General features: G+C 38.5%; 1 protein-coding gene across 1 annotated transcript in view; it reads left to right on the top strand.

Moving 5' to 3' along the window:
* Positions 1 to 15,202, top strand: part of MIGA1 (mitoguardin 1) — a 97,989-nt gene that overhangs the window by 24,275 nt on the left and 58,512 nt on the right. Inside the window, exons 3-7 of the mRNA XM_017877398.1 lie at positions 51 to 228; positions 2,286 to 2,422; positions 5,981 to 6,107; positions 10,425 to 10,558; positions 12,113 to 12,236. Coding sequence (XP_017732887.1) covers positions 51 to 228; positions 2,286 to 2,422; positions 5,981 to 6,107; positions 10,425 to 10,558; positions 12,113 to 12,236 — 700 coding nt within the window. The remainder of the gene's footprint in view (positions 1 to 50; positions 229 to 2,285; positions 2,423 to 5,980; positions 6,108 to 10,424; positions 10,559 to 12,112; positions 12,237 to 15,202) is intronic.

Below are 15,202 nucleotides of genomic sequence, written 5' to 3'. Positions count from 1 at the left end.
AAGTGAACAAATTAAAGAGTTTTTTTCCACTTTAACTGCATCTTTTCCAGATCAAATTTTCTCCGGTGGCTAAAAAGTTGTTTGTGGTAACTGCAGTGAGTGCTATATCTGTAATTTTTCTGGCCCATCACTTTAAAAGAAAACGTGGAAAGAAGAAAGGAAAAATATTACCATGGGAACCAGAGCACCTCATACTTGAGTACACTAAAAGAGCAGCATCAGACAAAGGTATGTGGAAATAGTTGAATTAAGTGTACAAAAGAAATTTTATGTGTAAATCATAACTGCAATACAGTGATTTTAGTCTTTTAGTCTCCAGAATTTTCTTCCTAATATATTATTTAACTCAAAAGTAATACAGATTTATTTTAGAAAGATTAGAAAATGTAGATAAGCAAACAGAAAAAATTAAAATTACTTAACATTCTGGTACCCAGAAATAACTACTGATAATACTTTCACGTATATCAGTCCACTTATATTTGCATTTAAATGTCATATTGAGACATAAAATGTTATATACAAGTAAATTATTTATGTATTTTAAGTAATCAGACATTTTGTAACCTGCTTTTAAGATACTTGACAGTGTGTAAGAATGTCTTTCCAGGTCAATAAATATCCCACTGTGCTATCATTTTTAATATATAACTACTGTTAATTTGTACGAATGTACCCCAATTTAATCATTTCCCCATTGTTCCCTTTAGGATGTTTGTGTTTTTCTTATTTTGCATATCCTTGTCTATTTCCTTAGCATGTAGAATTCAAGAAGTAAATTGCTGTCTTTTAAAGGATCTTTAATTTTTGTTAAAGATATCGTATGAGGCCGGGCGTGGTGGCTCACGCCTGTAATCCCAGGACTCTGGGAGGCTGAGGCGGGCGGATCATGAGGTCAGGAGATCGAGACCATCCTGGCTAACACAGTGAAACCCTGTCTCTGCTAAAAAATACAAAAAATTAGCCAGTCATAGTGGCAGGCGCCTGTGGTCCCAGCTACTCAGGAGGCTGGGGCAGGAGAATGGCGTGAACCTGGGAGGTGGAGCTTGCCGTGAGCTGAGATTATGCCACTGCACTCCAGCCTGGGCCATAGAGCAAGACTCCGTCTCAAAAAAAAAAAAAAAAGATATCGTATAAATAAAAATAATTTCTTAAGCATGCTGAGTTTCTTAGTTTTTTATTATTTAGTGAGTGTGTGGTATGCTTTTGTGATTCAACTGTCCAGCATACAATTAATGAGTGGCATTTTGTACCAAGTGCAGTGAACATTGCAACAGTAATGATTGCTGTCACTTGCTGAGATTTTATTAGGTCTCAGGTAAGTGCCATATATGCAGTGCTTTGTTTAACCTTACAGCAATCCTATGAATTAGGACTGTAGTCTTGTTATTGTTTCTATTTTCGACATAATGAAAACTGAGATATGCAAAAGCTAAGTGACTTGCCCAAGGTCATATAATTTATAAGTGCCGGGATTTAAATCCAGGAACGTCTTAACTGCTGCATTAAGAAAAACTAAGGCCGGGCATGGTGGTTCATTACTGTAATCCCAGCACTTTGGGAGGCCAAAGCAGGAGGATGGCTTGAGCCCAGGAGTTTAAACCAGCCTGGGCAACATAGTGGGATCACATCTCTACAAAAATAACAGTAAAAAAATTAGCTAGGTGTGGTGGCACATGTCTGTTGTAGTCCCAGCTACTCAGGAGGCTGAAGTGGGAGGATCACCTGACCCCGGAGGTCAGTGCTGCAGTGAGACGTGATTGCACCACTGCACTCCAGCCGGGGTGACAGAGTGAGATATTTTCTCAAAAAAAGAAAAAACAAAAGACTAAGATAAAATGTCTGCCTTAGAAGAATGGATAGATGAGTAGAAAAGACAGAAGTATAACTAATCACAATGCAATGAGATATAGGTAAGGTTTTGATGTAATTCAGAAAAGGAAATGCCTGTATTTGTTAAATTTACAATTTAATAAAATTGTAAGTTTAACATAGTCACCAGTATTTTTATACTGATTATAATAGACCATTCAAATACCATCCTAATTTATTAGGTAAACATTCTATTCTTCATTTCAGAAGCAGATTTTAGCAGTGTTAAAAAAAGATTATATAAAGATTTAGATTTTAATAATGGTGTACATTTAATAATTTACACAATTGAGTGATGTGTGTTTTAAAATTAGGAGTTTTCTGGATAAATGTATTATAAACTCTGAAATTTTTACCTGAAATTTATCATTGGCATTATTGATACTTTTAATATCAGTATGTTTATGTGATAGGTTCAAGTTGTTCCGGTAGCAGACAGAATTTGACATTATCTTTAAGTTCTACCAAAGACAAAGGATCTCAAGCTTGTAACTATGCTAATGGAGGACTTTTCAGTAAATATTCAGGTTCTGCACAGAGTTTGGCCTCCGTAAGTACAGAAAAATTAATTTAAAAAATTTTTGTTTATATATCTTGTGATCTATTAGTTTAAGTATCATATACTTGTAGTTCTTAGTATGGAAATAATCTTAAAAAATCATCTGATTAAATCTGCTTTCTTTAGGCAAATAAAGTACCTTTTTGCTGACCATTCAGTCGATTTGGTTCTAGGTTTATTTGAATAAGTGATGTGGTCTCATGGGGTCCCGTGAAAATAGTGTTGATGTGGAAGTATTGCTTCAAAATTAGATGTTCTTGTTTTCACTTATTTGTGGGAGCTAAACATTAAAACAATTGAACTCATGGAGATAGAGAGTAGAGTGATGGTTACCAGAGGCTGGGAAAGGTAATGGGGGCTGGAGGGGAAGTGGAATGGTTAATGGGTACAAAGATAGAATAGAATAAATAAGATCTAGTATTTGATAGCACAACAGGGTGACTGCAGTCGACATAATTTATTATACATTAAAAATAAAGAGTATAATTAGATTGTTTATAACACGAAGAAGGGATAAATGCTTAAAGATAAAGGTAATGGATACCCCATGTACGCTGATATGATCACTACACGTTGTATATATCAAAATGTTATGTACCCCGTAAATATATACACCTACCATATATCCACAAATATCAAAAATTAAAATTAAAAAGAGTCATTAAAAAAAATTAGCTGTTCTGCAAGAAGCTGGACAATGCATCCAGACTTTGTGCTGGGTCACAGTAATCGCTTGATGAGCCTACTTAGATGAAAGTATTTGGGGCCGGGCGTGGTGGCTCAAGCCTGTAATCCCAGCACTTTGGGAGGCCGAGACGGGTGGATCACGAGGTCAGAAGATCGAGACCATCCTGGCTAACACGATGAAACCCCGTCTCTACTAAAAAATACAAAAAACTAGCCGGGCGAGGTGGCAGGCGCCTGTAGTCCCAACTGCTTGGGAGGCTGAGGCAGGAGAATGGCGTGAACCCAGGAGGCGGAGCTTGCAGTGAGCTGAGATGGCACCACTGCACTCCAGCCTGGGCAACAGAGCGAGACTCCGTCTCAAAAAAAAAAAAAAGTATTTGGTTTGCTGAAGCCAAGTGTGAGGTTCTTCACCTCCCTCTTTGGATCATTAATAACAGTACTGACAAGCAGGAGGCTGCCCATCTTTATTTGGAGCATTAATATTAATGCTGATTGACAAGTGAGGAATGAAGTTCGTGTTTGTTTAAATCGAATGTGATTTAAACATTAATTTAAAAAATAGGTAGAATATGTACCTGCTATTAAATACAGAACAGGCAAAAGAATATACAGTGAGAGCTGGGTGCTATGGTGGTACCTATAGTCTCAGCTATTCAGAAGATTGAGGCAACATCAGTTCAGTCCAGGAGTTCGAAGACAGCCTGGGCAACATAGCGAAACCTTGTCTCATATAAAATAAAATAAAATAAAAATAATAATAAAATAAAATTAAATAAATAAAATAAAATAGTGTTTCTGATCCATTCACTTCCCCTCCATGGAGATAAACAACATTAACAATTTCTTTTTTTTTCTTTTGAGATGAAGTCTCGCTCTGTTGCCCAGGCTAGAGCTCAGTGGCGCGATCTCAGCTCATTGCAACCTCCACCTCCTGGGTTCAAGCGATTCTCCTGCCTCAGCCTCCCAAGTAGCTGGGATTACAGGCATGTGCCACCACACCCCGGTAATTTTTGTATTTTTAATAGAGATGGGGTTTTACCATGTTGGCTAGGCTGGTCTCGGAACTCCTGACCTGGTGATCCGCCCACCTTAGCCTCCCAAATTGCTAGGATTACAGGCATGAACCACCGTGCCTGGCCTGTATTCATTTTTTCTTCATAGTTTATATAACACCATATTCTATTCTGTACCTTGCTTCCATATTTCACTGGAATCTATAGCTGCCCTGTTCTGTAATGCCTAAAAATGTACTAAAGTTTTAAAGGTTCTTCTAGGACAGGAATAGCTAGATCAAAGGCCTGCAGACTTTTAGTCTTCTGTGAAACCAAGCAGCATAATGAAGAATATGCCTATTCTTTTTTTCTTTTTTTTTCTTTTTGGCAGTGTATTGATGGAATATACCTATTCTTTTTTCTTTTTTTCTTTTCTTTTTTTTTTTTTGTTTCTTTTTTTTTTTGAGATGGAGTCTCACCCTATTGCCCAGGCTGGAGGGCAGTGGCGTGATCTTGGCTCACTGCAACCTCCACCTCCCAGGTTCAAGTGATTCTCCTGCCTCAGCCTCCCGAGTAGCTGGGATTATAGGCATGCGCCACCACATCCGGCTAGTTTTTGTATTTTTACATGGTTTCATCATGTTGGCTAGGCTGGTCTCGAACTCCTGACCTCAAGTGATCTGTCTGTTTCAGCCTCCAAAGTGCTGGGATTACAGGCGTGAGCCACTGCGCCTGTCCAGAATATGCCTGTTCTATAATGTGGACTTCCTCAGTGTCTGCGAAGTGCCTCATCTGAATTTCCTCAATTCAAAGTTGAAGCCCTTGTTGACTAGAAGTAGATAAGGTGAATTTCAGGATAATAGTGTAACAAGTCTTTAGAATCACTGTGCTGTACTTGCCTAACTGAACACGTCCTTCCTCTTTTGTTAAATCTTACAATTTAACAAAAACATAAATTTAGCATAGTTGCCAATATTTTTATACTGGTTACAGTAGACCATTCACATACCACCCTAATTAATTAGATGAATATTTTACTCTTCATTTCAGAAGCAGCATAATCTGTAGGCTGTATGTTGTAACTTGTTGCTCCTAGACTGCAAATCTGTACCACATGCTACTGTACTGAATAATGTAGGCAGTTGGAACACAATGGTATTTGTGTATCTAAACATATCTGAACATAGGAAAAGTACAGTAAAAATACAATTTTGTAATCTTATGATAGGGTTGACTGTTGTATATGCAGTCCATCATTGACCCAGATGTTGTTATGTCAAAAGTGTCAGATGCCAGCAGAAAAGCCAAATGGAGTCACCTAAAAGGCAAATGATAATGTGGGCTTAGATTTCTCAAAACTGAACTGGAATTAGGACAGAACTGGGATTAGGGATTTGAGAATCACCTGCATAGAGGTGATTGAAATGATTTGTTCAGTGGACCTTGCCGTAAAGGGCATTTACAAGGACGATAGTGGCTTTTTTATTTTAGGTCTCATTTAGCAGAGAGTCAGCCTTGTAAAACATTCTAAAAGAAAAATAAGCTAGCTAGCTTAAATCAAAGTAAGTATAGATAAAATTTATAAGTGAATGCTTAAAACAATATAAACATAACTGCCTGATTTCTGATGGAAATAAGTGATTTACATTCAAAATATTATTCTACTTGTGTATTTTTGAGCATACAGGCTTATAATAGAGTCGTGATTTCTAAGTTTGATTGAATATCATCAGAATTATTTCTTCATATGGAAATTACCTGGGTTGTCTTACCACTAATAGGATTTATAAAAATAATTTGTAAATATGAAAGATCACAACATATTATCATGAGAGAGATTTGAAGTAACTTCTGTCCATCTTAATTTCAGGTCCAGAGTGTCAATTCTTGTCATAGCTGCGCTTGTGGCAATTCTAATTCCTGGGACAAAGCAGATGAAGATGATATTAAACTTGTTAATATTCCTGTGACTACTCCAGAGAACTTATACTTAATGGGTAGGAATGAGATGATAACATTTTAAGATATTGTGCTTACATTTAATTTGTTTTGTTTTTGTTTTTTATTTATTGAGACAGACAGGGTCTTGCTCTGTCTCCCAGGTTGGAGTACAGTGGCCCGATTACTGCTCATTGCAGCCTCAACCTCCTGGGCTCAAGTGATCCTCCCACCTCAGCCTCCTGAGTAGCTGGGAACACAGGTGCATGCCACCATGCCCAGCTAAATTTTTAAAACATTTTTTAGAGATGAGGTTTTGTCATGTTGCCAGGTTGGTCTTGAACTCCTGAACTCAAGCAACCTGTCTGCCTCAGCCTCCCAAAGTACTGAGATTACAGGCATGAGCCACCGTGGTCAATGGTAAGTTGAAATTAAAGAACAGTGAATTGTTCTAAGAGAAGCAACTATCATTTTAAATGTTCTTATATCCATTGTATCTGGTCTTCATAACATCATACATTGTATTAAACTAATACAACAAAATTAAAACAACAGAAATTTATTCACTCAGAGTTTTGGACGCTAGAAGTTCATTATCACTGGGCTGAAATCAAGAAGTCAGTAGAGCCATGATCTCTCTGGAGGCTTAGGGGAGAATCTTTTCCTGGCCTCTTCCAGCTTTTGGTGGCTTCCAACATTGTTTGGCTCGTGGCCACATCATTCCAGTCTCTACCTTTGTCTCCGTGTCACATTCTCCTCTGTGTGTATCAAATCTCCCTATCTCTCTCTCTCTCTCTCTCTCTCTTTTTTTAAGACAGAGTCTCACTCTGTCACCCAGGCTAGAGTGCAGTGGTGCAACATCGGCTCGCTGCAACCTCCATCTCCCGGGTTCAAGTGATTCTCATGCCTCAACCTCCCAAGTAGTTGGGCTTACAGGTGTGCACCAGTACCCCTGGCTAATTTTTTGTATTTTTAGTAGAGATGGGGTTTCACCATGTTAGCCAGGCTGGTCTTGAACTCCTGAGCTCAGGTGATTTACCCGCCTTGGCCTCCTAAAGTGCCGGGATTTCAGGCATGAGCCACCTCACCCAGCCACCCTTCTCTTATAAGGACACTTTTGATTAGATTTAGGGTCCACCACATAAACTAGGATAATCTCCCTGTGTTGGGATTCTTAATTACATCTACAAAGATGTAAGATGTTACCTTTATTTATAAGGTAACATTTACTTATTCTAGGAATTAGGACCTGATCTTTGGGTGACCATTATTCAGCCTACTACACTATCTTCACCTAATCTGTTGACTGTTATATAATGAATTTATCAGAATTCACTTTACTAAATATGTTTTATCTAGCTATCATTTGTATTGTTATATCCAGAAAACAATTTTAAATGGAAAGAGGCCTTCTGTGTTTCACATCTCAGTATTTCTTGACCATGAACATGTCTATGGAGCCTCACTGGAGCCCTGGAGAAGAACTTGTTGTTGAATCAGAAGATTAAAATGCTTTTCCCTATTCTCTATTCTTTTTCCAGGCTATCTTCCTTTTAATGGAAATGCATACTAAACAGGAAACAAAACCAGTAAACTTGATGTGGCCCTGGCCATTGAGCAGTAAAGGGTTGATGGCTCTGTGTAGAAGGACTGAGTGCCTCAGAATGCATTCCTGCTCTCTAGAATAGTTAGACTATATCATCTCCAGTGCCATCACTGTGGGTACTCCTATGGGGAAAGAAGGTCTCCAGAGATTTAAATTCACTATGTTTCTAGATTACCCTATGTCTAGAAAACTTACACTCACAGCTTCTGTTAATATTACAAGTTTATGGCTGGATATGGTGGCATGTACCTGTAGTCTTACCTACTTGGGAGGCTGAGGCAGGAGGATCATTTGAGCCTAGGAGTTCAAGGTTACAGTGAGCTAATTGTGCCACTGCACTACAGCCTGGGTGACAGAGAGAGCCCTTTTTCTTAAAACAACAACAATAACCCAGAATATTAAAAATTCAAATTGAAGAAATACAGAGTAAAACTAGAGACGCCACAGGGTGTCTTTGTGTTATAGGATTAAGATTGCTAGGACCCCTATGGATCACCTGGTATCATCACCCATCTGTTTCAATTCTCTTTATAAAATTGATGACATTAAAAAAAGATTGGTGACTATATTTGAGTTGCTGTTACAAAACTGATGATATTTGGTAGTCTGAGCTATGTTCTATAGTGAGGTATACATAGTACTTCTTGAGGACACAAGTTTTATCTTTGTATTATACAACTCTGCTGTAAAATAATTCTTCCTGAAGCCAAGTGTGGGTGCACATGCTTGTAGTCCTAGCTACTTGAGAGGCTGAAGTGGGAGGATCACTTGAGCCCAGAAGTACAAGACCAATCTGGGGGAACATTGTAAGACCCCATCTCTAAAAAAAGAGACCAAAAAAACCTAAAAAAAAAAAAAAAAAATTCTTCCTGTGTTCGTATGTTCAACCCAAATAATAAATGTATAGAAGGGATAGTGTGAGAAAAGGATGAAGGAATTAGAGTTGGGTAACTTGGAGAAAGGAGACTAGGTGGTGATATAATTGGTTTTTATGTGCTTAAATGTTTTAGGAGGAAGATTCAAAAGCTATTTTTTGCTACAGAAAATCAAACAAGAAGGAAAGGCCTAAATTTCATTTTAAGAAATTTTAGTCCAGGTGCGGTAGCTCACACCTGTAATCCCAGAACTTAGGGAGGCTGTGGTGGGAGGATTGCTTGAGCCCAGGAGTTTGAGACCAGCCTGGGTAACATAGTGAAACCTCATCTCTACAAATAAATAAATAAATACTTTAAAAAAAAATAAAAGAATCTGGGCGTGTCGGCGCACGCCTGTAATCCCAGCACTTTGGAAGGCTGAGGCGGGTGGATCACCTGAGGTCAGGAGTTTGAGACCAGTGTGGCCAACATGGTGAAAACCCATCTCTACTAAAAATAAAAAAATTAGCTGGGCGTGGTGGTACATGCCTATAATCCCAGCTACTCGGGAGGCTGAGGCAGGAGGTTGCAGTGAGCCGATATGGCACCACTGCACTCCAGCCTGGACAACAGAGTGAGGCTCTGTCTCAAAATAATAAATAAATAAATAAATAAATAACCGATATGAAATTTTATTCATTTAGGATTGTAGGTTCTATAGGCAATTGAAGAAATGACTTGAGAGGAGAGGTATTTTTTAGCTACCGTATCTTAAAAACATCGAGAGAATGACTTGCCCAGATTCTTAAACAGCTTTTAAAGATATTTTCTTTAATATTTAACATTTTAAAATACTTTAAAAGTTGAAGTCTTAAACTATTTTGTTTTGTTTGAAGTACATAATTATTTTGTAAGCCTTGTTTTTTAATTTGGAGAAGAAGAATCACACGTTCATCTTTTTTCCCACAAAGCTTTCTGTCAGCAAGGAAATGAAATTCCTGCTTGGACTATAACTAACTTTTGATGGGTTCATCCAATATCTTGCAATTTTTAACTCTGGCCCACCAGTTTATCCAAATCAGCCTGTTGGGATCATAGTGGTTCAAGACACCCTTTAGGGGACAAAAGGTGGAAAAGACTTATTTTAGATTTCTGTATTATTATCTTTTCTTCAGCTTTACTTTCTTTTTTTTTGAGATGGAGTGTTGCTCTGTAGCCTAGGCTGGAGTGCAGTGGCGCAATCTCGGCTCACTGCAACCTCTGCCTCCCAGGTTCAAGCTGATTCTCCTGCCTCAGCCTCCTGAGTAGCCATGATTATAGACACGTATCACCACACCTGGCTGCTTTTTGTATTTTTAGTAGAGATGGGGTTTTACCGTGTTGGCCAGACTGGTCTTGAACTGCTGACCTCAGGTGATCCACCCACCTTGGGCTTCCAAAGTGCTGGGATTACAGTCATAAGCCACCGTGCCCAGCCATCTTCAGCTTTACTTTATTCTTAGAACTTATAAACCAGATAGCTTTTTGTAAACTGGTTTCTTCCCATTAGTTTTCCTTTTAATTTGCAGGAATATTTTGAAACATAGTTATGTGACTATAAAAAATAGCTATTACTATGGAACTTTTGATGAATTCATGATATTCCTTTAGAAAAATTCTGAGCACCATATACATTTGTGTTATAAAGAAATGAAAACATATTGGGCATTTTGTCTCTCTGATTTTTGGTTAACCGGAACCATAGGCTGAGAATATATTGGGAAATTAAGATTCTACCATGAAATGATGTATGATTCTTTAGTGTCAAAGTTTGTCTGTGCCATTGGTGATAATGTACGGAAACACTTCAGGCCCCAAATAATTTTATTTTGGCATTGGTTTTGCTCACTTAATATTGTTCTGTTCTTAATTTTTAGGTATGGAATTGTTTGAAGAGGCATTGCGTCGATGGGAACAAGCTCTAACCTTTCGCAATAGACAGGCTGAAGATGAAGCCTGTGGTTCCATTAAACTGGGTGCAGGAGATGCCATTGCTGAAGAAAATGTAGATGTAAGGGTGATTTATTTGAGTGGTCTTCATAATATTAGAAGAATCAAACAAATCTTTTTTTTTTTTGGTAGAGGTAGGGTCTAACTATTGTTACCCAGGCTGAGTCTTGAACTCCTGGGCTCAAGCGATCCTCCCACCTTGTCCTCTGAGTAGTTAGGACTATAGGGATGCACCACCATGCCTAGCTAATTTTAAATTTTTTGTAAAGATGGTGTCTCACTATGTTGCTCAGGCTGGTCTTGAACTCCTGGCCTCAAGCGACCCTTTCACTTTGGCCTCCCAGAGTGCTGGGATTATAGGCATGAGCCAAGGTACTGGCCCAAAATATTTTTTAACGTTGATTCAGTGTATTTGCTTTATGTTGTATTTAATAGAACTGTTTTTTTCTTCCTTGGGACTATGTAGGGTATTTCTTACTGGTCTTTTTCTATTCAGGTAGTTGTTACATGCCAGATTTACCATTCATCAAGTTTATTGACTTTCCCAGGATATGCAAAATAAGCCGATTGATTTCTAAAGGATTTTTTTTTTTTTTTTTAAGAAATGGGGTCTTGCTTTGCTGCCCAGGTTGGAGTACAGTGGTTGTTCATAGGAACAATCATAGTACACTATACCCCAGAACTCCTGGGCTCAATCAGTTTTTCTGCCTCAATCTTCCAAGCAGCTGGGACTGCAGGCACGTTCTACCTTGTCTGGCTTGGAATTTTTTAAAGTTTGATTTGTGCTTTGGGATTAATTAAGTGCCATTATGTTCATAAAAATCACATAAAGGTATAGAGCTAGACTAGTCCTTATTGATTATTTAGTTAAGCTAGTGGTTCTCAAACTTGCTAATGCATAAGACTCACCTAGAGGACTTGTTAAAACACAGATTTGGAGGCCCCACCCCATGAATTTCTCATTGACTAGAACTGGGGTGGATCCTAAGAATTTGTATTTCTACCAAGTTCTTGGGTGATAATGAAGCTGCTGGCTCAGAGACCTTACTTTAAGAACTCCCAGTTTAGTCTAATTCCTTAATTTTATAGGTAAAGAAACTGAATCGGCCGGGCGCGGTGGCTCAAGCCTGTAATCCCAGCACTTTGGGAGGCCGAGACGGGCGGATCACGAGGTCAGGAGATCGAGACCATCCTGGCTAACACGGTGAAACCCCATCTCTACTAAAAAATACAAAAAACTAACTGGGCAAGGTGGCGGGCGCCTGTAGTCCCAGCTACTCGGGAGGCTGAGGCAGGAGAATGGCGTAAACCCGGGAGGCGGAGCTTGCAGTGAGCAGAGATCCGGCCACTGCACTCCAGCCTGGGCGGCAGAGCGAGACTCCGTCTCAAAAAAAAAAAAAAAAAAGAAACTGTATCACTAAGAACTAATGTAATTTTGCCACACACACAGCTATAACCCAGGCCTCTTGACTTCTGCTGCTGTATTCTTTCCACTATCTATCAGTAGTTTTTTATATTACTCACTTTCTTTGCCTTTTATTTAAAAGTGGGAAAAATATTTAGAATTTTAACATTAGAATTTAATTTGTTATGTGTACTTTTTCTCTCCTTGTAGGATATTATTAGTACTGAATTTATCCATAAACTCGAAGCTCTACTGCAAAGAGCCTATCGTCTCCAAGAGGAGTTCGAAGCTACCCTTGGGGCATCTGATCCTAATTCCCTTGCTGATGATATTGGTAAGATGGATATTTTATATGGCTTTTATGAAATGTTTGCTTTTCTTTTATATCCTTGGAATCATTTGCGTGTCTGTCTTATGTATTAATAGGTTACTTAAAAAAAAATAGCCAAGAGAAAAAAATTTTATCATATTTCTTTTTTTCTTTCAGTTTTAATTTTCAAATGAACTAATGCCCTTAATATATAAATTCAAGAATTTATCATAGGCAGGACTGTGACATTATTTTAAAATGTATTGTGGGGGAAAAAAATTGAGTTAAGAGTGTTGGAGGGAGAAAAGAATAAACAAAAATATACAGAGACTCACCACTTCGGAAATATGCATGTAATATTACCTAAAATACTTGAAAGAATTATATATGTTGAGGCCCACTTTAATCGCAGGATAGCTGTTGATGTAAGTAGTCAATACTTCATTATGGGTCATTACCTTTGTTACTTTAAAGAGAACAGAGTTTTAAAGATACTTTTAAAACTTTTATTTTATTTTTTTGAGACAGGATCTCTGTTGCCCAGGTGGGAGTGCAATGACATGGTCACAGCTCACTGTGGCCTTGACCTATTGAGCTCAAGTGATCCACCTGCCTCAGCCTCCCAAGTAGCTGGGACTATAGGCACATGCCACCATATCTTGCTAATTGAAACATTTTTTGTGGGTGTGTGGAGACAAGGTTCTTTTTTTTTCTTTTTTTCTTTTTGAGATGGAGTCTCACTCACTCTGTCACCCAGGCTGTAGTGCAGTGGCATGATCTCGGCTCACTGCAACCTCCGCCTTCCAAGTTCATGCAATTCTCTTGCCTCAGCTTCCTGAGTAGCTGGGATTACAGGCATGTGCCACCATACCCAGCTAATATTTGTATTTTTAGTAGAGGCGGGGTTTCACCATGTTGACCAGGCTGGTCTCCACCTCTGGACCTCAAGTGATCCACCCACCTCAGCCTCCCAAAGTGCTGGGATTACAGGTGTGGGCTACCGCACCTCGCCAAGGTGAGGTTCTTGAATGAAGTCTTGGAAGAAAGGAATGATTAAAGTTGCTTCTTCAGCTTCTATAAATGCCCCCAAAGAAAGAAAGAAGACAAAATTATATGGTTTTTTTGGTCAAAAATAATTTCTGTCTTTTTAGTATGAAGAGGATTATTATTTTCCAATTAAAATAAAAGCTAAGGAGTTTTAACTTGTTCCACATTAGTACTGAAAGCAGCTGAACTTTGAGATATTTATATCTATGCATTTTGAGTTCAGGTAAAAGATTTTGTTTCTATTAGAATTATGAATTACTGTGTATATGTCATAAGGTTATATGAAATCTCTTTGGTCTCTGCTTTGTTGTACTATTGTCACCAAACATTATTTATTTATTTATTTATTTATTTATTTTGAGACGGAGTCTCGCTCTGTCACCCAGGCTGGAGTGCTATGGCCGGATCTCAGCTCACTGCAAGCTCCGCCTCCCGGGTTCACGCCATTCTCCTGTCTCAGCCTCCCGGGTAGCTGGGACTACAGGCGCCACCACCTCGCCCGGCTAGTTTTTTGTAGTTTTTTTTTTAGTAGAGACGGGGTTTCACCGTGTTAGCCAGGATGGTCTTGATCTCCTGACCTCGTGATCCGCCCGTCTCGGCCTCCCAAAGTGCTGGGATTACAGGCTTGAGCCACTGCTCCCGGCCAAACATTATTTATTAGACTTGAGTGTTCTTTAATAGCTTCTCTGCTATTAGCATAGGCATAATGTTTTGACATACCTAGGAGATTACAGTCTGGAAAAAAAGTAGGCAGTATTCGTATCAACAAATACAATTTGTCAAAGCCTTATATTAATTTTTTCTACAATTTCTTTTGTAACTTTAATTAGAATGTTATTTATGACAGTAAGTAGGAGAAAGAACAGAGAAAAGGAATTTTTTTAAAACCTCAAATGTAGAATGAGAATGGAACAACCAGAAAAGTTACAAAAGTGGTGAAGTGGCAAGGAATGCCACAGAGAAAAGTAAGCAGGAAAAAATTATAAGGAGGAAAGAGGAAGAGGATCCTGAGACTTTTAATGTCTTACTCTAGGAATGGAAGCTTTGTCTACACTGTCTAATCTTTGGCAGTTTCTTTTAGTCTCATTATAAGGATCTTGTGGATGTGTAGTTCTTGTTCTTTTAGTCTTGTAATATGTATTGCAGATTTGATTCTCTTTGGCATGCCTGGACACATTTTTTCTATATCCTTCTGTAGCGGTTGGCTGAGTCCGTCTCTTACTTCTTCAGGTTGAAAAGATTCCTTGGGTACAGTCTCAGAGGTCTGCTTTAGATTCTTGTTGCTTTTAGAGAAGAAGACCTCTGGGCATGTGGCTTAGTTTCTGGGGTCTTCAAGTTGTTTCTGAGGCAACTGTTGTTAATCCAGAACTCTAAATGGATAGGGTGGGACCCAGAGTCAGTCTGTGCATTTAGTTAGCTTAGGTTTGGAATAAGTGTCTGACCCCATGCATGTTTTAACCTGAGCTGTCACTGCCTACTAGACTGATGTGCTTTTCCCTGTAGCCTTCCAGTTCATTGGCCTCCTGTTGCCCTGGAGATTCCAGATAACGTTAAGCTGTTATATTTTGTTCGTTTGGGGGAATTGTTTGGATATTGCAAGTTTGCATTTTTGAGCTTCTGGATCAAAAGAACTGAATTTATGGCCAAGACTCAGGGAGCAGTCTGTTACAACTGTTACTTGACATTGATCAAAATTGCCTAGAAGTCAGTTAACTCTCCTCATTCTTTAAATCCAAAGTTATTGTATACATTTAACTTGAATTATTGAGAGACAACTTAAAGTTAATAGTTATAAATTAAAATAGTCTAACAAATGCCTTCAGAGGCTTGGGGCGAATTTAAAGCAAATATTGATCTGATGTCAGTGAATACTTCATTGTTTTGGAATCTGCTTTGTCTAATTTGATGAACTTTTTTTTTTTTTTTTTTCTTAAGAATCTGGA

The sequence above is a fragment of the Rhinopithecus bieti genome, unplaced genomic scaffold (assembly GCF_001698545.2).
Source record: "Rhinopithecus bieti isolate Rb0 unplaced genomic scaffold, ASM169854v2 scaffold_10654, whole genome shotgun sequence".
NCBI lineage: Eukaryota > Metazoa > Chordata > Mammalia > Primates > Cercopithecidae > Rhinopithecus > Rhinopithecus bieti.
The sequence above is the reverse complement of the archived record's forward strand: the minus strand, read 5'-3'. Positions and strand labels throughout refer to the sequence as shown.